Source organism: Equus caballus, chromosome 9, assembly GCF_041296265.1.
Source record: "Equus caballus isolate H_3958 breed thoroughbred chromosome 9, TB-T2T, whole genome shotgun sequence".
In the NCBI taxonomy this organism is placed as follows: domain Eukaryota; kingdom Metazoa; phylum Chordata; class Mammalia; order Perissodactyla; family Equidae; genus Equus; species Equus caballus.
The window spans coordinates 50,480,583-50,503,342 of record NC_091692.1 but is presented as its reverse complement, the minus strand read 5'-3'; the positions used below and the strand labels follow the sequence as shown (position 1 = coordinate 50,503,342).

The following is a 22,760-nucleotide window of genomic DNA, read 5'->3' as shown; positions in this document are numbered from 1 at the left end:
TTGCAAGGCTTGTTCAGATAAACCATCTTAAGAAACATTCATTTGATGGTTCTCACAAACACAAAATAGAGTAGTTAATATCAGTAGATTCATTGTATACATTAATCAAATTAATACTTGCCAAGCTTGCACCTGACTTTGTTAAAACAAATACTAAAATGTCTTGGAGAAATCACACACACACAACATAAAAGTGTCATTTACGTGATTCTACTCTTCATCGACTTTCCTCTTCCATCTGAAAATCAAAACCTCTCCACTTGTTTTGTTTTACTATAATATTCAGGAATGATATTCTCTATGGACTAGGACAATATGGGAGGAAATGAGTCTCTGTTTCCAGCATCCAGTCTCTGAGCTAAGGATCTCTCACCACCTGCTGCTTCTCATGCTCCAAAACTCCTGCTCCAGCTAGCTTTCCTGGAAGGAGAAGAGAAAACTGGAAGGGAGGGGAAGAAGATTAACGTGAGCAAGAGGCGGGAGTGGGGAATGGGAGGCAGGAGGAGGCGTGGCCCGGCTCAGGCAGTCAGGATAAATACTGAGAACTGGATGCGGAGTGTGGAGAGAGAACTCCGGAGGAACGCCTGAGCTGAGCAGCACCGAGGACAGCGCCCGGCAGCGCCCACGGCTTGGTCTTCCTTGACAGCCCAGAATCTTTCTTACGCAGACATACACACACAGGCACACACACTCCTAGGTTCTCGCTCACTCCACAGTCGCACTGACACACTCACTCACACATACTCACACACGCAGACACACATTCCGCTGTAAAATGGCAGAATCCCACCTGCAATCATCTCTGATCACAGCCTCACAGTTTTTCGAGATCTGGCTTCATTTCGACGCTGACGGTATTATCCTCTCTCTTTTTAACTGTGTGAACACCCTTGCCGGTGCCCTCGCTCACCTTTTCCCTTCCCCTGAGCCTCCTGATCCCATTAACCCTCTTTTCTTTTCTTTATTTCTTCCCCCATCTCCCTAATCTTATCTCTCCGGCTGGCTTTCAAACCATCGACTTGAAAGTTTATGTTTTGTTTCTATGTTATCTCAAAACCTTAAACTCTTTTCTCTCCAAGAATGGTAATAGTAGAAGGGAAGAGTGAGAGATATCAGGGATTGGGGGACACTGCACCCCAAAGTTTCTATGGCTACGCTCAGTATCCCTATCATACTCCTTTGCCCTTTAGTGGGTGTAAAGTGTGATACCCCGAGAGGGGTACACTGCCCTATCCTTTCCGGGCTAAACAACGTGGAGGCAAGAGAGAGCCTCTCGGGTGGCCAGAAAGATAGCTATCCCGAAATTGAACAGGGAAGAAACTCAGAATGAGATGTCTGACACCTGGGTGCCTCTTTGTCTTTGCAGGAAGTGGTTACTTGGAAGGAAAGGAGCTGCAGAACTTGATTCAGGAACTCCAGCAGGCGCGGAAGAAGGCTGGATTGGTATGTTCAACTTTGCAAAGGAGGAAAAGGACCTTTGACCTTAAAATAAAAATATTCTAGCGTTTTTGTAAAGAGTCAGCGGGATCCAGTGGTTTCCAGGGAATGTAAACATTTATTGAATGAGAAAGTGGAGAAAGAGCGCCTTTCCAAATTGTGTAGGAGAAAACAGAAGGAGAGAGACAGGAAAAGAAAGAGATTCCCTAAAGGGAAAAACCTTGCAATCTGAAATCGGAGCTTTTAAAATATAAATTCTATACTTGTACTTGGTTTAATAGTGCTTAAAAGGAAAGTGTGGGTGCCTGAGATCTTTTAACAGATCACCACCTCTACGATTGAGTTCACTTAGGTAATTTTTAACTTCTCTTTAACTGTGTGAGAAGGAAGGGGGTAGAAATACATTTCTGCCCCTTGGTGGTCAGGAAACAGATCTGCACATTATGGATCTCTTATTTTACTGCCAATTAGTATTGATGTGATGTTGATGCGGTTGAAGAGATGAGAAAATATCTTGTCTTGACCTTCCTCACGGAGGGAAGGGTAGACAACTTGCAACATAATAGTGAGCAAGAATTTAGTAAGAAAGGTGTTTATTTCTATTGAGAAGTAAAAACCCAAAAGATAGAGATGTAAAAAGTAAAGTAATTTTAAGAATTTCATGTATTTTTAAAAAGCAAAGTGATACTCTGATGGGCAGCAATTAACAGTGTTTTGAAAATAAGCAATATTTCTGATTTAAGCCATTAGTTAATTAAACAAATGACAATTCTTACTAACCATGAATGATGCCCTTTGGGCATAAATTAACCTGTTAAGAAAAGATGTTGTCAGCATAAAAATACACCCAGCTTTAATACATAGATGAGATGATTATATAAAGGAAAATAGGCTAAGAATTTTACTAATCTATTGGGTTTATGTAAGACTGCATTTCAGAAGGCAGTGTTGGATTTAGGCTAGTTAGGTGACAAAGATCTTTGGTATTTTTGACTGCCTTAGAAAGAGATTTTACATTACAGATTAAATATCTTTAGAGGAAAATATAGGTGTGTGTGATCCTTTAGCAGATCACCACCTCCAGCACTGATGCATATATCAGTAATATATACATCAAGAATCTATATCAATGCTATATATCTCAAGAATCACATTTTTATTCTGTGTAAGTTAAAAATTGTATCATATACAGTTCTGTACAACATATTCAAAAGAATCTCAAAGGACTCTAAAATGTATTATAATACATTAGAGAACTATCACTACTAAAACTATTGACTAAATTGATTTAAAATCAGATAATGCTCTGGGAATTGTTTTACCCAGATTGAATATTATATAAATCTGAAAGTATAAACAAAATGGAATCAAAAACACAAAATATTTTATAGTCTCTTTCCACATCGTCCTCCTACCTTATACACGTGAATAAATTCATGTAACACTATCATTATAGCTCTATGTATCTTTGACTAATAAAACAAAAACAATTCTCTTCTTCATTCAAAAATAAATATTTAACATATCTGATTGGAAGAATCTTACTTACCATAAAATTTAGAATTCAAACCTTGGAAGATGCTTCCAGCAGCTAAATGATTATATTTTAATTTTTCTAGAAGTAATTTTGAGATTTATTTTCATCTTAGAAATTCAAATATCTAGAAACTCTGTACATTTTTCAGATTTTTATTTTCCTTTTTCCATTTTAATATTTGTACCTATTTGTAAACAATGACTTCATGTCAGAGTTTTAAAATTTTTAGAGCTTAATTATTTTTTCCTACTCCCTACACCCCAATTTTAGACTATTTGAAGTTCTAATTATTAGATTATGATTCAATAATACCAAACTTGAGCATAGGTACAGGATATCATGTTGCTTAGTACCTCGATAATTGAAGATTTTTCTGGCTTATGTATATAGACTTTGGATAGTTAAAATCTACATCAAGATCTGGATTGAGAGCTTCATGTACTAGACAAATATTTCACTATACTACTGGCCCCATTGTAGTAAACCTACTTTTACATATTTCATCTCTTCTTTTAGAACATAAAAATTGACCTTGTAAACCAGATTTCTCTGCATTTCTGGCCATAGGACAACAGATTTCACTGCATTAATGAAAACATTGTTGGCATGTCATATTAATAATGTGAAATTTCAAAAATTTCACTAATATTAACTATAAGTGAATATAACGTTAATGAAATATAACAACCCAATATATTTTCAGATCTACCATTTTACACTAAAGATGGTATTTAGTCTTTGAATTTGCATTCATTTTTATAAAGCTTAATTTATTGTCATTATTATGTTATTGTTATTCTTATCATTATGTTTTTACACTGTTGAAAACATAGATTTTGACATAATTGTCACCCAAAAAGCTCACAAACCAAATGTTGTCTGCTAGTTAAACTAATGGCATTATATGGTTTTAAGATTTAAAAACAAATGCTTCATTTTTTGTTTATTTTAAGGTATGTGCAAAAAACATAACAACTGACCCTCCCACTATTGTCATGGGGTGGACTCTTTCATTTTCTTACAATTGCTGCTGTAATAAAACTTAATAAGTGCAAATTGCACTTAACCCACAGTAGAAGAGTTTTATTTGAAAGACTACATTATAATTAAATTGCTTAATTACTATTTTTTACCTCAGTGATACTAAAGATATTTACTTTGGTTCAAAAAGGATTTTGTAACACTAGTGGTAATGATATACAGCCTCTATATAACCCTTAAATTATATTAAGGTAAATACATCTATCCCTAGAGCAAACCGTGTGATAGATAATCCACCATCTTGTTGGTTATGATAAAACTGAGACCTTAATTTACTTTCCCAAGGACATAGACTAGTACATGAGTAAAGACTGACCCAGTTTAAATAGGTTTCAGTTAATGCAGCAGGGCCGTTTTAAATGGACAATGTTGGAGACCCCAGGGTATAAATTCAACTTCCTGAATACTAGTTCTATATTCAGATAACTAGTTTACAGTTCATAGCTCTCTAATCTGTCAGCATGTGAAGAGATTATATTAAAAAAAATAGAACAGATTGAAAAAAATAAAAAATCAAATGAGATGAAAGCATTCACTTTGTCATTCTTAAACATGTCTTATTGTACTAAAATACATGGGGGAGAAACATTATCTTGGAAAAAATGGAAACAGTAAAATAGTGGAAAACTGCTCCCTAAGTTACTCTTGGAGGCAAAGCATACACAACCCGTGGCCTAAAATAAGGTCATCAATATTGTCTGCCTCTAATGAAAGTACAAATTGGTCAAGACATTTTTTTATCTGACACATATTTTTCTGATATTTAATTTTTTAATATTTAACCAATAAACACTACTTCCATGCTAGAAACATTCTTTGTTTACAAAGTGAGTCGCTCTTCAACATTCACATTTTTTGCTTGTCCAAACTAAAAACATATATTATTACTTTCCATGGATAAAACATGTTAGGATAAAGAAAATATTTTGGGACAATTAGTGAAGCAATATAAAAGAATCTTTCCTGAAGCAAGCAATGGGTAAGGTATATTAACAGTGATCATTATATTTGAATTCACTAAAGGTTATGAACTGAATAATTCTGACTATATTTTCCAAGGATAGCATATTCTGAAAACTAATAATAGAAGATAAGATAAATCATAGTGATTGATTCAGAAATGATAATCATAACTCTCATTTGAAACCAGTAAATACTGTGTGCCAGTTGTGTCTTTGATTTTCATGAGAATACATAGTTTATCACTATCCATAATTCCAAAAGGTTCCAATTCAGGTTTTTCTTTGCAGTAAGTTTTTAACACCGTCACGAGCATAATTCAGTTGTTATTTTACAAAATTATTATCTGCTTTTATGTAATTTTAGGAGTTATCACCTGAGATGAAAACTTTTGTGGATCAGTATGGGCAGAAAGATGATGGGAAAATAGGAATTGTAGAGGTAAGTAACTTATGCATTTTTCTGATGTAGTTTTAATAAATGATCTTCCTTTTGTAGTGATATCCAACTAGAACATAATATGTCAAGACCTATTCAGAGAGGCTTATTTTGCTTAAGGAAGATGTTATCTTCTGTTCAAAAATATAAATTCAAAACTGTTCAGAAATGAAAGAAACCTAAGAGTCTGTCTAATCTAGAGCCTAAATTTAATACATTATGCTGCTGAGACCTGGAGAAGTGAAATGATTTGCCTTTTGTCATGCAGCTGTTTGCTGGCACAGGTACAGTTAGAGGCTCACGTCCTCAACTTCCGGATGGGTACCCAAGCCATTACACTACCCACAATCACTTCATTAAAATTCCAGCCAAGTACATGGAGTTCATTGGTATTTCTTATCATTTAACAGTATAGACTTTTCTGTTAAAATATAAAATGAAATATTTGCAATCTCTATGATGAAATCATGGCAAAAAGCTGCATCCTCGTTTCTGAAATTCTATTTTAGCTTGGCAGTTGGCTCAAGTAGAAACATAAGAACTCAGCAAAAGTGAGAGAATATTTTATGATGTGTTATAAGTAAAGACTTCTTTTGGGCCTTTAAAAGTTAAAACTGTAGGTGTCAAGTCTTATCTTTTGACAATGCCTTTTCCTACTGAGAACATTTCTTTTGTCTATGAATGAAGGAAGCAAAAATCTAATTATGCATCAATTCTTTGGGATTCTCATCTTTGTGAAAGAGCTATTGTTTCTCTTACTTCTACTTTTCCAAGCTCTGGTATCTCAACTACTTTCCTTATCTCTGCAACCTATTAGAGAAATTTGGTCCACAGCTTTGTGCAGAAAAATTAATAAGGTTGTATTGTAAAATATGCAAAATCACAAGCATAATTACATTCTTTGTATACAATATTCTGAATGTATTAGATTGTGAAGTATTCTGGCTGTCAACAACATTTAGTCATAATTTAACTTTGACTCAGAGAACTAACCTGGTTTTCAAATAATTGATCTTATACAACACTTGTGATGTCAATGTGAAATAGATTTATTTTTAAATAGCTACTACAAATAGAGCTAAGGAAGAACATACTATTATTATCTTTGTAATTAAAACATTTCCCTGGAGTATTCACTTTCCCCTTTGCCTATGTGTAACTCATTACTATATAAATAGATAAATTAACAGTAATGGGACTTACAGATTGACATAGAGGCCAATTAGTCAAGATATGAAATCATCAAGGATAAAAAAAGTAAATTTTAAATAAACATAAATGAGATAAAGTAAATCTTCTCAAAACCAGTTGGAAAATCTGAAATCAGTGAAATTTTAGATGTGGCTATTTTGGATTTGGCATATTTCATAATTCCAGTAGAAGAAAGACTGTCATCTTATACTTAACATATTTCACCTTGAAGGACTCCGCTGTGCTGAGCTATTTATTTTACTTAATTTCTTCAGCAATCTTAGGTTGAATAGTAGTATGAAAAGTATGAAACTAGTATAAAAAGAGTCCAATCCACATGGGTTTTGCATTTTTAAAAAGACAGAAGGGATGAATCTGTTTTGGATCTCGGTTTTACTATATATGATAGCATATAATCATTTATGAATTATAATTTGAGGTCATATTTGAATGAAAGGCTAAGGGTCACTAGCAGACGCATTGTCCTGGAGGTTTCATGAAAGAAATTTTCCCAAAACTTTGAGATAAGAAACTGTTATAGGAAAGAAAGGTTTTCTGTGTGAGAAAAGATAGGTAACAGAAGAGGATGAAGAAGTTAATGGAGGCTGAAATGAAGAATTGAGGAACTTTTATAGCAATAACAATAAGAAAAACAATTTACATTAGTACGACATTACATAATTTATGAAGTGTTTTCAAATACATTCTCTCATTTGATCGTCATAACAAAATAAAATGTTTAAATATAAAATGAAGATCTGTTTTTATAGTCGCAGAACCTGAGGCTTCAATAGAATTTGCCTAAAGTCAAAGAAAAAATAAGAAATGAATGGTGGAACAGCCAGAACCCACCCATGTTCCTTTAAACTACTCTGCCTTTTTTTAAAAATAATAATCTGTACATTTTCTGCATTAAAAAAATATATTTTGACATTTCAGTTGGCTGATTACTTATGGCAAGGCTGTATGTTTAGCCTGGTTGAACAGGTATGCGCAAAGTATAGAGATGTTATAGAAATTGAAAGCTACAGATTACATGTAGAAAATAGGCAAAGGAGGAGTGGGGAGTCCCTGAATTTATAAGGTACTCTCTAGTGTCACTAGAAGTTATATAAATGAAGTTCATCCTTTCTGTTTTCCAATTTGATACATAATATCACTTGCAAAGAAATCCTGTATGTAACATGGGACACAAATACACAAATCCCAGACAGCTATGAAGGAATGGAAAAATCCCATGCCTTCCAAAATTTGTACTTATCTACCTCCTCACATCAAGTACACCCTAACTTTGGTGTTCATAGAAAACACAGGTTGGATTTTCCTATATGTGTTTCCCACTTAATAGGTGTACTCATAGGCCCATCAAAATCTAATCAGAGTAAACCAAATGATATTCATGCAGTAGGCTGGTTTCCTGGTGAAAACAGGCCAAATTGATTTTACTCTAATTGAAACATGTTGTTCCAAAGATCAAAAAATACAGTGGTTGATTTTCAAAGTTCTATCCTGATGAAGTTGACTGAAACTTTCCAACAACATGCCTTTGCTACTAGAAACATAAAAAGAGGGATGATGTACAGATGTGCTTTCTTCTGAACTTTTTAATTTCATGTCTTTAAATAGATTTTAAAATTCACACAAATACAATTCAGTAATAAAAAGATTGTTAATATGGACTCAAATCAGGAGCACTGAAATTCTGAGATAATTTAACACATACCATGACAGTCAAAAAATGTTCTAAATGTAGTCAGACTAATAGCTCTATTGCAGCGAAAGCAGATTAAAATCGTTAAAGAGGAAGATTGAATGATTTAGCAGATAATAGAAGTTTCTTCTCTGATGCTCACATTAAGTATAGATATTTCCCTTAGCTGGATGTCAAATCTGTAAGCTTTTCACCTGATCCCTTGGGCAATGTGTGGGAACCTACCATCCTCTCCAGTCTTGTGTCTATTTGTTCAGGTCAGTACATCCACTAAAAAAATAGATCTAATTTTAATCCTACTACTACAGGCACTTCTCTAGACTTCCCTCTTTCCTTCCATGTGGGATATGAGCATGTGAATTTAGCCATAGTGAATGTAATTTTTCACGGTAGAGTACTCCATCACTTCAGAACTTGGGGAAATAAGGGACAATGAAATCTGATTTTAAACTGTGCGGTGGATAATTTTTTAAATAATTTATTAGAAAAACTTTTTTGATTGAAGATTTTAATGGAGGGTGATGAAGGTAAGGGACCAGGGCCTCAAAATCAAGAAAATCAGACTGTCTGATTTCAAATCTAGCTCAAACTATAAGCTATGTGATAGCAGCCCACTTATCTTCTCTGATCCTCTGTTTCCCTGGCTGTGAACAGTGGTGATATATAAGTATCAACATCAAACGTAATAATACATCTCAAACAAATAGATCAACCCTTACACACTGTAAATAAATATATTTGCTATTATTATTAGAAATAAAAATAACTCTTCAGAAAATCTACCTCATTCTTCTGAATGCCAAGCTTTTTTCCCACTTCTTATACATTTTGTCAAATTCAAATTATTAAATTCAACTAGCCTTATATGTTTGTGAGAAGATTATTTGCCTTCCAAATTTCCTGTACTCACTTCTCATTGACTAGGAAAAGTATTTCCCTGGTTCCCAAATGAAAAACGTGAATGCTTTGCTAATATGTGATGAAAGACGTTAACATGCACCATGATTGTCTTAAGTGAGGAATTATACCCCATGTTCGCTTTGAAGTATCTAGCTCCATCATTTATGTTTCTAGTAAAGTTGTCCTTCATGTGTGCTCTCCTTGCACCTAGTACTTAGCTTTACCACTCTATCTCCTGCTTTGAAATTGTCAGGAAAACAAAGTCAAAATTATCTGCATCCCTGTAAGGTTCTTAATATTAGTGACTATGAATTCCCTACAGTGCATGTTCAGTTCTGAATCACAGCCATGTGAGCCATAGCATGGGATCTCAACCTACTCCAAAACTTAAAGCAAGGGCTCCATATTATGCCTAGAAATAGAAGAGAAATGTATAAGACTCTTGTCATGGATTGAGTTCTGTAGGAAGCAGATCTGAGTTGAAGATTAGCAATGAGAAGGTTTATTAAGAAGTGCTTTAGGGATGAATACCTATCAAAGGGAAATGAAAAGAACAAGACTGCGCAGAGGGAGATGATGGGCTATGATACCGTCTCAACAGAGGCTTCTGCTGACCCTACAGTGAGCTCTGAAGCTGGGACAACCCTCCAGAGATGTCCTAAGTTTTGAGTGAAAGGGCTGGGCCTTTATATCTCTATGTGGATCAGTCATAACATGCAGCTTCCTTGGGAACACGGCTCTCTTCAGCCCAGGTAATCTCCCAAAGGGGCTTGACAGCTAATGCCACAGCAACACTCACAGCACCTGAAGGGAGCTCTGGGTGGAATATCACAATATCACCCCAACTCCTATCCACAGCACAGTAATAAGTTATTTGAATGATCTCCAAAGGAATTTTATTTTCTTATTTGCAGCGTATGAGGACCCTAGACAGATAGTCAATTGCCTTCATTCAATGGTTCGGTAAAATATTTACTGATATTTTTGCAGGTGCTGGGCAAAGAAACAGTAAATAAGACACTGACCCTATACTCAAGATGTATGTAGACTAGGACAGGAGACAGGCAAACAGGAAGAAATTTTAGCTTCCCCACTCTCCATGACAGGCAACCAGTTCTCATAAATGAAGCTCTGAGGGATTCTCATTGTGGCCACAGCTATCAGTCTTCCACTCATTCCCTTGATATTCTTCACTCTCTTCTCCAATATATAACAAAGTTTTGGGAGTTCTTAAAAGAGCAGGCAGGCAGCCCCAGAACTAAGCAATCACCAATAATCCTGGAGCAGGCAGGATCGGATACTTCTATGGACAGCAGTGACTTAGCCAATCCGAGAACAAAGCAGCCCTACTTAACACCTTCTATATAATACCTCTGGCACTTTGTCGACATGGTCTTAGATGCTACAGCTGGAGAGTTACTGTGCCCAGCTCTGAAATTTGAATATTGATTCACAATGCATTGACAGAAAGATGAACAGAAAACACAGGACCACCACATTGTGAAACACACCTTAAAAAAGATGATTTCTGGGGCCGGCTGGGTGGCACAGCGGTTAAGTTTGCACGTTCTGCTTCTCAGCAGCCCAAGCCGGTTGGGATCCCGGGTGCAGATGTGAGACCGCTTGGCAAAAGCCATGCTGTGGTAGGCATCCCACATATAAACTAGAGGAAGATGGGTATGGATGTTAGTTCAGCGCCAGTCTTCCTCAGCAAAAGGAGGAGGATTGGCAGCAGTTAGCTCAAGGCTAATCTTCCTCAAAAAAAAAAAAAAAAGATGATTTCTTTGTGTTCACTATAACCACATCCTATCCACGCACATCCATTGCTTCCTTTTTAATGGCTGGTTTGTCTTATTATAATCTTTTACATGTTTAAGACTCATTTCTAATGTCTGCAAAAGAGGATGGTGCTGTATTCAGTTTGACATTAACAGTTTAGTGAAATTAAAAAAGATTGAATATATTGCATGTAGATATAATCTGTACTTTTTTAAATAATTAAACCAAGTAAGACCAAAATGACATGGGCGAAAAAATATACATTTACACTAGGCATGAAGAGCAATTTTACCATCTCTATATGTGACATTTTAGAGAACTCTGAACTTTCTGTAAGTTATATGAGCTTTAATATTTGAAACAAAAATGGATAAAATTTCCATAATTTTACATTTGGTCATTGCTTATAGCTCATTCTTTTATTTTTTTCTGTTTTTCATGTATTTGCTGGATTTTGAGAAGTATAATTCTTTTAAGAAGAATGATTTTTTGTTCAAAACAATACACAATAATTATTAAAATTCGAGCAATATATGAAGTTGGGATGAAGATAGTAAAAAAAATATTATAAATCATGTTAAGTAGGTATTTCTAATGAAGTAAAATTATCAACCAATCCACCAAGCATTTATGTCAGGCACATAACAAACTAAGTGCCATACTGGGCATTCAGGGAATGCAGACCAAGAATAGTCCCTGCCCTCCTGAAGTGGATGGTCTAGGGGGAGGTCCACCAAAAAGTTACAAAGTATCTGACGAGTTACGTACCAATAAATACAGGAAAAGTTGGCATTGGCTACATTCTGCTTCCTAAATGAATGCTTATGTTAATGCACAACCACACTAGTGACCTTTGTTTCAAAATAAACAAGAAAATGTTTTCTGACTGAGTCATACTAAACATCCTAATAAGATGTTCGGCCCTGTCCCTTAGTTTTACCCCCATGTGTAGTGCCTACAAACTGAATGGTTCTAATTTGAGACATTATTTGAAAGAACTAAAAACAAGATAAGTTAAAGGACATATTATGCAGGCATAAACAAGCTGAAATTACTTGCCTATAATGTGGAATGATATATTTTATATTACATTTTTAATTTTTTAATGGACTTAAAAGGATGAAATTTAAAAAAAAATAGGGAGAGACTTTCCTATAGTTTGGTAGAATTTTTGGAACTTATGCTGACATTAAGGTTGATCTAGATCACAGGTTCTTGGTCTCAAATCCAGGGATAAGGGTCTATGCCTGCACTTCAAGGGATTCATAAACTTATGGAAATTAGATGAAATGTAGTATGCGTAGGTTCATTCTTTAATGGTGAAGATGTAGTGATTCTAACAGATTCTCAAAGTCATTTTGCACCCAATACATTTAAGAGACATTGGTTTCTATTTCAACTCCTCATTTCAGTAAGTTCCAGAAATGGCCGAGGGAGTTCTGGGGACCACAGCTAATTAGTAGCTGAGCCAGGAATAGAACCCATGCCTGCAGTGGGGCCATCAATCCAGCTCCCTCCCTCCCTGCACACAATAGATAGATTATATTCATCTTAAAATGGCATCTGGAGCCCTTTTTCCTCCAAAAAAAAAAAAAGAAGAAGAAGAAGAATTGAAGCTACAAAATGAGATCTAAGGAGAATTGTCACAGGGTCATGAAAAGGAGATCATAAAATAAACCCAAGTCTTGGATTCAAGCAGTGGATATTCTTTTAGCAGAAACCATCAACTTGAGAACTGATTTTCCCTATTACTATTCAGTTTCCACTGTTCATCATGAATTGTCTTTTACCCCTCTCTTTCCACTACCTTACAATTGCCTTCAGTTATCTTCCCTTGCATCTCTTAGTAGGATTTCTCCTCAGACTTGGGAATGCAAGTTTTCCCTTCCTTTCTTTCCCCTACATTCATATTTCTCATAGTTTCTTTCCTTCTACACGAAATGTATGCCATTCTATGCATCCTGAGAGAAGCAAGACTCCTCTGTGGCACAGAACAGATGACAAGTCAAGATGCCAAGATGAATCTGCTTCTATGTCCAGCAGATGAGACATGGTGAAACCAGTCCTGCCTGAGCCTCCTATGCATGCATGCTGCAACCATCTCCCTGACCAGAGAACCACTTGCTCAAGAGCACCCAAGCATTGGAAAACATGATGGCACTTTGTAGGAACAATTCTAATGTTTTTCTCCCTCCCAGTTTTCTAGGCAATAAAACAACTTCTAATGAATGAGTTCAAGAAAAACTAAGCAGGAAGTAATGCCAGAGGTAATGTTGTAATGCTCCTTACATTTTTAATCTTTTCCAGCTGGCTCATGTATTACCCACAGAAGAGAACTTCCTGCTGCTCTTCCGATGCCAGCAGCTGAAGTCTTGTGAGGAATTCATGAAGGTATAAGAAAGCTCTGTCACTGAATGACATGAGTAACATCTTCAGAAAGCTGATTATAAGTAGGAAAATTATTGGCTTTTTTTTTAATGTGTTTGGTTTTCCTTATCCAAAATTACTTACAGACATGGAGAAAATATGATACTGATCACAGTGGCTTCATCGAAACTGAAGAGCTTAAGGTAAGCAAATAAAAACTTGTGGCACATTTTCACCCACTCTTCCATCATTGTTAAATGAAGTACCAGATCAAAAAACAGACTTCAAGTACTTCTTGAAATTCTGTTCAGCAATGCAAGAAATTAGCATTTTGTGTGGTATACACAAATTGTTATATAAAGTGGGTAGACAGATAGAGAGATAGATAGATAGAGATAGATGATAGTTTATAATGATATCCTAAGCCAAATAAGCCACTCCATTTCATTGAAATTTGACATTTTATTTTATAAATTAAACAACTATATAAATAGATTTCTCTTTCAAGAGAAAGACAAAGAAATAATTATCGGACACCTACTATATGCCAGGTACTTTACACACATTATCTTCTTTAATCTTAGTGTGAGTTCTATGAGATTAGTATTATCCCCCACTATGGAAAAAGGTTAAGAGAAATTAAGTGAAGGTCACACAGAAGTAAGACGGAGGGTTGCAATGTTTAAACCCAGATTCATCTGCCTCTAAGGCCCCTAGACATTCCACACAAGCTGCTGCCTCTCAACAATAACAAAAAAACCAACAAAGTCCTAACAAAATCAAACTTCTGAAAAACCACAACTTTGAAAATGAATTTATCAATTCATATCCCACAGATATACAGAGGAGCTGGTGGGGGAGATGGAGGATGTACTAAAGAAAAAGGCAAAGAGACCTGAAATCAAGTCTTACCTCTGGACAAATCTCTATATAGCTGTCTGATTTTTTTAATCTTTTAAATGAAAGTAATACTGCCTTCCTCTCAGATTTATTATGAAGCTCAAGTAAGATGTTGCACATGAAAGATTTTGTGAAATACAAGGCAAAATAAATTATATACTATTCATGAACTCAATTTACCAGCCTTTCAGAAATGTGGAAGCATCTTTTTCTCATTTCCTTAAATCAACCCAAAGGCTTCTCAGTCTGGAAGACCCCATTTTCTCTATCTTCAGGATATAGCATTACTACTAGGCAAGCAAATTAACATTTATTGAGCACCTACTATGTGGCAGGCACTGTACTAAGTGCTTGAAATGTATTTTAACATTTAATCCTCACAGAAAACTTGCAAGGCAAGTATTATCATTCCCATTATACAAATAGAGAAACTGAAGTTCAGAGCGATTAGATAATTTTTCAAGGCTATACAGCTGCCTAGGGAAAGAACCTAGATTTGGACTTAGATTATCTGATAATGCTAATAATGGGTTTTTCCCCCCACAACAACACATACTTTTAAGCCTCAGTCATCAAGAGCCACCTCTTTTGCTGCTATGTAAGGAGAAATGAATATTAAACATGGGTTCCTAGTCATGTTTCAACATAGTTTGAGTCTCACACAGTTTTAGAGATGGAACTGGGACATTTGTACCATTGCAAAATTACTGAAACATATTCAACTGCAGCCTCTTGGAAATGTAAACATTTTTAATGTAAAGTCACTGAAAACAATGGCTTTCACAAACTTGCAGCTTAGTAACCTAGAGACATAAGTTGACAGTTAAGCTATTGTGTTTTTATTCTATTGGACCAAAAAAATTCTTTTAAAAGTCATTTCTAGTTAATAATGAAAAGCTTAGCTCATTTCCAATACTGACCTTCTTTGTTCTAAGCTTTATTCTCAGAAAGAGATTCTAAATAGAAGTCTTCCTCATTGGGGAATTTTGAAGATAAGTTGGCATTCTTTTTTGATGGATCTTTCAAGAAAGCTAATTTTAAGATCCATAATAGAGTAAAACATCGCTTGCTCTCAGACATGACTTTGAATCTCAGCGTCCCGAGGTTTCTCCCAAGCTATTTTTGTGACTACCATTTTAGTCTCTGATGAGGATTTTTAACCCAATTAATCTCTGACAAAAGCCTCATAAGGCTCAAAAATAAAATTCACTCCCAACAGATAACTTCGAATTTTCCATGCTTCATTTTGGATTTGAAGTAGAATGTTTGAAGTGAAAATAAATTCATCAAACCAAGAAGAAAGGTCGCTTTCCATGAAAAGAACCAGCCCAGCAGAACCAATCCATTGAGAGGGGGATACACTGCTGCAGAACCAAAGAAACCCAGTCCTTGAACAATGTCTGAGCACAGCATCTGCTCAGTTTTCCGTAATTATATTAATTCATTTTCTGAGAAAATAAAGGAATTGCAAATGAACAGTACTAGACAAAATGAAAGAGATTATATGCTTAAGCACTTACTGTCATTTATATTGCAAGCTTTTGTAAAGCTTTTATTTCTCCGTTAAAAAAAATTAAACTTACTCTTTAACTCCAATTGTCAAATTAATAATCATCTTTTTTCATCCTTCCCACATTAATCTCTATTTTAATATGATTCACAGATCTTTCAAAGATTAGATAACATCATCTATGGCCAACTGTTTTAGTTTGAACAGGCAGCTGAAGCATTCTAACCAAGGTGCTTTGACTGCGTCCAGCCTGTAAGCTAACCAGATGGCCCTCTTGTGAGACAAGCTTCATACTGGCTATAAACTGATGTGGAAATACAGTTGTGAGAGCAGAAAATGCACTTGAAATGAGAGGTAGATCTCTATCTGGTTTACTGATCATTTTTCATCACATATCATGAAGATATAGCGAGGGGCCCTTGTGTTTCTTGCAGAAGAGTTACATCAGTATTTGTGAAGATATCGTCACATAGAAATGTGTCCACTGCGCTGGCTGGTTTTACAAGTTTTTACTTAGATTTCTACACAGTGCACCATCCAGATACTCCTTTAATTGAAATCATAAAAGCACAGTGTAGCCCAGACTACAACAGATGATGCTGTCAAAGGCAGCTTCATTGCTGGAATGCCAAGAGAACTACATGGTTTAGTGTCCCTCTAAGCTCCTCTCCTCACCATGTTCTACCTTCAAAACAAAACTTCTTTGCATTCCCGGAATATTATGTTTCAAGGCATGTTGAAATGGAAGCAGACTATATGCTATTGACAAAATTTATCTGAGTGTTCTTTGATTACCAGAACTTTCTAAAGGACCTGCTGGAAAAAGCAAACAAGACGGTTGATGATACAAAACTAGCTGAGTATACAGACCTAATGGTAAGACTGATCTTGACAAGATTATAGCCCAAGGCCTATGAAATATTACTGTGTTCTTGCTAATTTCCAATGCTACACAGGATGAAATAAATAAACCATGGTGTGGACATCACAGCACATAGGTATCTTTTCACTTGAAAAGTGGAATACTTAAGGATGCTTACACCTTGTAAGGCTGAGTGCTGCAGGCATTGGCTTTAAGGCTCAGCGTATGAGTACTTCCTTTCTTGTGGAGCTAGGTAATTTTTATTTGTCAAAAGATCACTTATTTTTCTTATAAAACCAGTATAATTACATCATTAAATTATACAACTTATACATATGTAAGTTACATTATAGATATATAAATTATATCACTAAAATTCATTTATTATAGAGGTTTTGAATCAACTTTTATCATGACTTAGGAAATCATAGATTTTGTTAGAATTTAAAGAGAACTTCTAGCTACCTTATTCATTGAGTGACTAAAAATGGGTATTTCCTCCTTCTTTCTTTTGATTCTGTTATTTTGGAATATTGCCTTAGTGCTTTGGGTGAGGAAATACAAATATAGCCTGAGCCTGATGCTATGGGAAATAACCAAGATCTATCGTAGAATATTGATAATAGAGCCAAGGAAATTGCTTTATGCATAAGTACTTCATGTTTCAGGAATTAATGAACAAGTAAATTTATGAAGTTCTAGATAGAATAATACAATGCCTATGAAGTTAATTAATTTCAAGTGGGTAAAATTTGCTAATTTTGACTCATTACAGCATTAGAACTATGAGGGAAAAGTCTTTGCCAAACTGATTAAGCCACAGGCCAATATTTTAGCAACATTATTTAGTTGTTTAATTTTTGAAATTCAGATGAAGCTTTAAAGTATTCAGATCAGCATATATATTTTTGTATGCTCTAAGTACTGTAAAGGTACAGTGAATTCTTACCTCATGGATTTAAATAAATAATCCATAAAACATAGGTCCATCTTAAAAAAATTATTAGATAAAAGAGTTAGACTTTTTAGTTACCCTAAGAAATAATCTTATAAAGAGTTTGATTATATTTAATGTAACTGAGGTTTACTTTCAGCCTGTCAGCCTACTTTTATGTGGGAAATAAAAACACTAGAACTTAACTATTGCCCTATTCACTATACAGTGGTATTTATTATAAAGTGGGACTAATCTTTACTTTTGAAACAATCAAAAAAATTTTTCAATGTTAAGAAAGTGTCCTCTTTAATTCCTCATTACATTTTCACTTATCATAGGATTAGCCTAAAAATGTGTCACAGTGGGTAGATCTAAGCTCTGAATAACTTTTGGGAAGCAGACAATAACCTACATTTAGCAATTTTCTGTTTTGTGCCAATCTTAAGGGATGTCTATTTAAAGTAAAGACTCCTTTCCAGGTAGAAATTTGAAGCAGCCTTTTTAAAATCACTCAGATGGGAGTTTTCCGCCTGTTGGATTGGCCTGGCCTATCTGACTAAATGTCATAAACCAGTTCAAATCCAGGAAGCAAATTAATCAAGAACTAATTAAAATTTAAATATATATGTGGGGAAATATTTCCCTATGGGCACTAAACTGTGTGATCTGATGTCCAGCATCTTGGTAGACAGTGTGCCAATATTAGACTTATGGATAATGAATTACAAAATGTTGTGTCATTATCAGACCCTGAAAAAATCTGCCTCCTACAAAGGATTCCTAGAACATCTCAAACCGTAGAATACCCTCCCTTTTCTCACTACAGAGACCTCACTAAACCTATATCCATATCACCCTGATCACATTCCTTTCTTTAAAAACAAAAATAATGCTACTTTTTCACATATTTAGTATACATATTTGGTATATTTCATATATAGCTGCTACTTTCTCAAAACATGAATGCTTCCTGGTTACAGGTATGAGTGTGTTTATATCTGGGTGTGTCTTGGGGCATGATGTGTATGTAAGAGCAATGGGGAGGTAGGGAGCTTTACTATCTAGTATCCAAGGGAAAATAAAACAGTTGAAAATTACTCAAAAATCCTATTCTCTAAGTATTTTTTCATATTATCTGCCTATTGCTTCTGTCTGTACTCTTTTATGCTCTAAAAATGGGAAACAAATTAAATATTTATTTTCATACCATTGTTTGGAGAGTTTCAGGATGTGCTATATACTACCAGACATCATCTCTTCCACATCTTGGTACACATATATAAACATATTTGCAAGAAAAATAAATGACAGTATTCCAGAAGTCTAGCTAAGATAAATATTCCTCTGTTTGACTATTCTATATTGTTCTGACAAACTTTGTCAATTGACACAAGTCATAGAATTGAAAATTTTCACTGAAAGTTTAATAGCTAGTTTCTAGAATTCTGCTGTCTATATAAGTAATTGATAATTCAAACTGCTTTATTTCAAATTTTCTTCTCCTTCATGCAATAAGTCATCCTTCGATGGCAACAGTAATGACATTCTGTCTTTCAGCTGAAACTATTTGATTCAAATAATGATGGGAAGCTGGAATTAACTGAGATGGCCAGGTGAGTTTAGGAACTATGTAAATATTATTATAGTAAGCTGATCCTTGTCAAGAAATCTAATCTATTAATATAATGTTTCTCTCTCACAAGGTTACTACCAGTGCAGGAGAATTTTCTTCTTAAATTTCAGGTATATCTCTTTTTCTCCGCCATAAATAATATTTTCCTTGAAAAGTCCAAAAAAGTTTCCTTGAAAAAATGTGGGAAATTTGCTGATAGAAATACAATGAAATATAATAGTAGCATTCTAACCTTTGCTCTCTTCTCTATCATCTAGGGAGTCAAAATGTGTGGGAAAGAGTTCAATAAAGCTTTTGAGTTATATGATCAGGTAAAAGTTCATTCTTACCTATAATTCGATTCTTTAGAAGAATTTGGAAAATGCTCACGAAGGGGAAAAACCCTCGAACTCAAGCTTCATATTAAAAGAAACATGAGCTATTAAAATTACTAAGCCAATTCATTCTTATCATAGGCAATGTATTATGGTTTGTCCCAAATTAGGCAAATCTTGATTCAAATCCCATGCTACAGTTTTATCTGCTGTGAGGCTTTAAATAGATACCAATTTCCTCTGAACTCCAATTTCCTCATTTAAGAGGAATAAGAGATAATAATACCCACTTTGCAGGGTGGAACGAAAATAACCAGCAGAATCCCCCCATGCAGTAGATGATAACATCAATGTGTGTGAGGAAAGGTGGTTTGTGATGTCACTAGTTAACATTCTTCATATCTTGTAATTTCTGTACTCCTTAACCAGATCAGTCCTTGTGGGTTCTAGGACAGCTCTGCCACCACCTGGTGTGACATCAGGGCAGTCACATAGCTTCCCCAGGCCTCAGTGCCCTCACTCATATGAACATATTTGTGACTACTTACTTAGTTCAACAAGAGGTGATATTATTAACATAAAGTGAAATATTAAATGTGAAAGTGACAAGTTCAAAGTATTTTACAAATGTAGGGTGTTGAGTGAGAGGCAATTCATACCTATTTTGGAACTTCAGAGCAGTTAAAATTTTTAGGGTCTGACATAAGAGGTTAGAATATCTGCCAAGTATGCAGTAGGGACATTTCTGAGGATTCCAACTATTTCCATTTTACTACATTCCCCATTATTGTGGATGGAGTTAGTTGTATACTATTTCATTTCTCCTCCCTCAGGATGGCAATGGGTACATAGATGAAAATGAACTGGATGCTTTGCTGAAGGATCTGTGTGAGAAGAATAAACAGGTAATTTAGTTACCATTCCATTTACTTCTTAAGTAGACTTTATGGATCCATCCAGAAGCAACCTCACATCCGTTTTTGGAAATCTACTTAAAAAATATATAGAGGATCAGAAGTAGATTTCATTTCTTAACCTGATTTGGTACTGGACTAAATCTGTATAACTGTGATAAACAGATTTTTAAAAACAACCTTGTGATTATTGACATCTGTATAAGAATTTAATCCAGATCTTTTTAGGGATTGATGTAACAAGCAGTTTTCATCTTACATTTTTATCACTTGACAGTGGTTAATTAATTTCCATATTTAACTGAATTACAATGCCATCTATGTTCTATACAGGATCTGGATATTAATAATATTCCAACATACAAGAAAAGCATAATGGCTTTATCGGATGGAGGGAAGCTGTACCGAACGGATCTTGCTCTTATTCTCTGTGCTGGGGACAATTAGAGTTGCTGATCACAAGACCACTTACTAGCGATACACTGTATCTAAAAAATAACTGTGCACTATAAGGGAGTAGGCTGTTTTTTCTTTTATATCTGTAAATTTAACTGCATATAGATAATTGTCCAGGATATGTGGCACATTCTTTTCAGCTTGTTTCTATACTGTTTGTAATATACAGTTTTTGTAACCATACAACTGAAAAGGAGAACGTCTGAGCTTAGGCCAGACAATACACTCAATTAAAAAAAAATAATAACCTAACATATTCTTGTTACCATAAATTTGGTTGGACAAGATTTCCCTAAAAATTCTACCAGGATTAGTCTCTAAAATTCTAGTTTCTGATGTGTAAATGCATATTTGTCACTGAATAGGAGATAGTAGTTCTAAGTTGTACTTCCAATTTTTAGGAGGAATGTACTTTTGCATCTAAAATACCAAAATATCAATCAATAGTTAATTGTGGCTCTATGAAGTTAACAGTCTCACTACACAAGATTTAGTTTATTAATCAGCAACACATCTATGCTTGAATCCATACCAATTGCTCGGTTCAAGTTGATTTGATGACCAGGAAAGGCAGCACATCTGTCTGATTCTATGTTGGTATTTCCAACAAGTCTACTATTAGAGTATGACCTTAACCCATTTTATAAATTGCTTTCACGTGTTGCAGATTATATTCTAGTAAACTGCTGTTTTTATGTCATATTCTGTATAATCTCTGATTAAATTATGTATACCCGGTATCCTGGTGTCCAGTTTGCATACTTCTTGGATTTTCTTTCTATGTAGAACTGCTCATTTCCACCAAGGGTATCTGCTGCCTCTTAAAATATTTTTTTCTAGCTATAACAATTCTATTTTTTACTGCATAATTGAATTCTAATGTAAAAGTCATAGCAACCTGATTGTTGAATGTTGTATCATCGATAATTTTGTGTATTCTGTGAATTCTATATTTCACATTGAGATCAGCATTAAGAATAGTTCTATTTCTATCTGCAAATAGTTTCAAATGAGTTAAAAATAATATCTGAACAGAAATGCTAATGTAATCACTTATCTTATTTAGCAAGGGAGATTCTAAAATATTCATTTGACCCATATCCAAGTAATAGTTTCATATATTTGTAGCTAGAATATCCTATATTGGTTACAGTTGACATGCAATGGTTGGTGATTTCTGAGTTTTTGACTATGAAGCAGGGAGCTATGAGAGATGTGTCTGTGTGAAATTTATAAAATTACTGCCAAAGAGTTAATAGTTCTGGGTCAGTTTGAATGTCCCCATTCTATAAATTCAGCACTGGTTTTCTCAAGTCATAGAAATAACAACAAAAAAAGTGAAGTATCTCTTTCTCCCAAGAATGAACAGAAAAGAGATCTGCCAAAAAATAAAATTTATCAAGTGATTGATGTGAGTGATAGAGTGGCTTTGCTTCTAGTGTGTAAATGGAAGCACTGACTTTAGGCTGAATTTAACTGCTAAGACTAAATAAAGAGGAAAACAACTCTAATCTCTGGTATTTTTGTCTCTTCCTCAAACAGTTAGTGAACATGTAACCCATGATCAATTCAAATGGGAACGTAGGATGCTGCAATTATTATGGCCTAAGAAACTTAAATAAAGGTAAACCTGCCTGACTCAGTGAATTATTAGATGCCTCACTGAAGTAAGAGGTACCTCTGACATTAAGATTTACAAACAAATCTCCAAAAATCCTAATGTTTAGTTTTTCACCCAACTGGCATAATAAAATATTTCATGAAAGATCTTCTCCAAAGGAATAGGAGAAATATACAGAATTTCCCTATATTTCATCTGTAGGAAAATAGCTGCTTATTACAAAGTATACACCAAAACTAGGTTTGGCACTAT

At 34.8% G+C, this 22,760-nt stretch overlaps 1 protein-coding gene across 1 annotated transcript; it reads left to right on the top strand.

Moving 5' to 3' along the window:
* The first annotated feature begins 563 nt into the window (after nucleotides 1-563).
* Nucleotides 564-22,398, top strand: CALB1 (calbindin 1). Its single transcript, NM_001163952.2, is given in 11 exon segments — nucleotides 564-854; nucleotides 1,367-1,443; nucleotides 5,342-5,416; nucleotides 13,302-13,385; nucleotides 13,508-13,564; nucleotides 16,570-16,647; nucleotides 19,128-19,183; nucleotides 19,274-19,313; nucleotides 19,461-19,514; nucleotides 20,351-20,422; nucleotides 20,765-22,398. Coding segments are annotated over 11 exon segments (786 nt in total). The 5' UTR covers nucleotides 564-775; the 3' UTR covers nucleotides 20,879-22,398.
* Nucleotides 22,399-22,760: the final 362 nt, after the last annotated feature.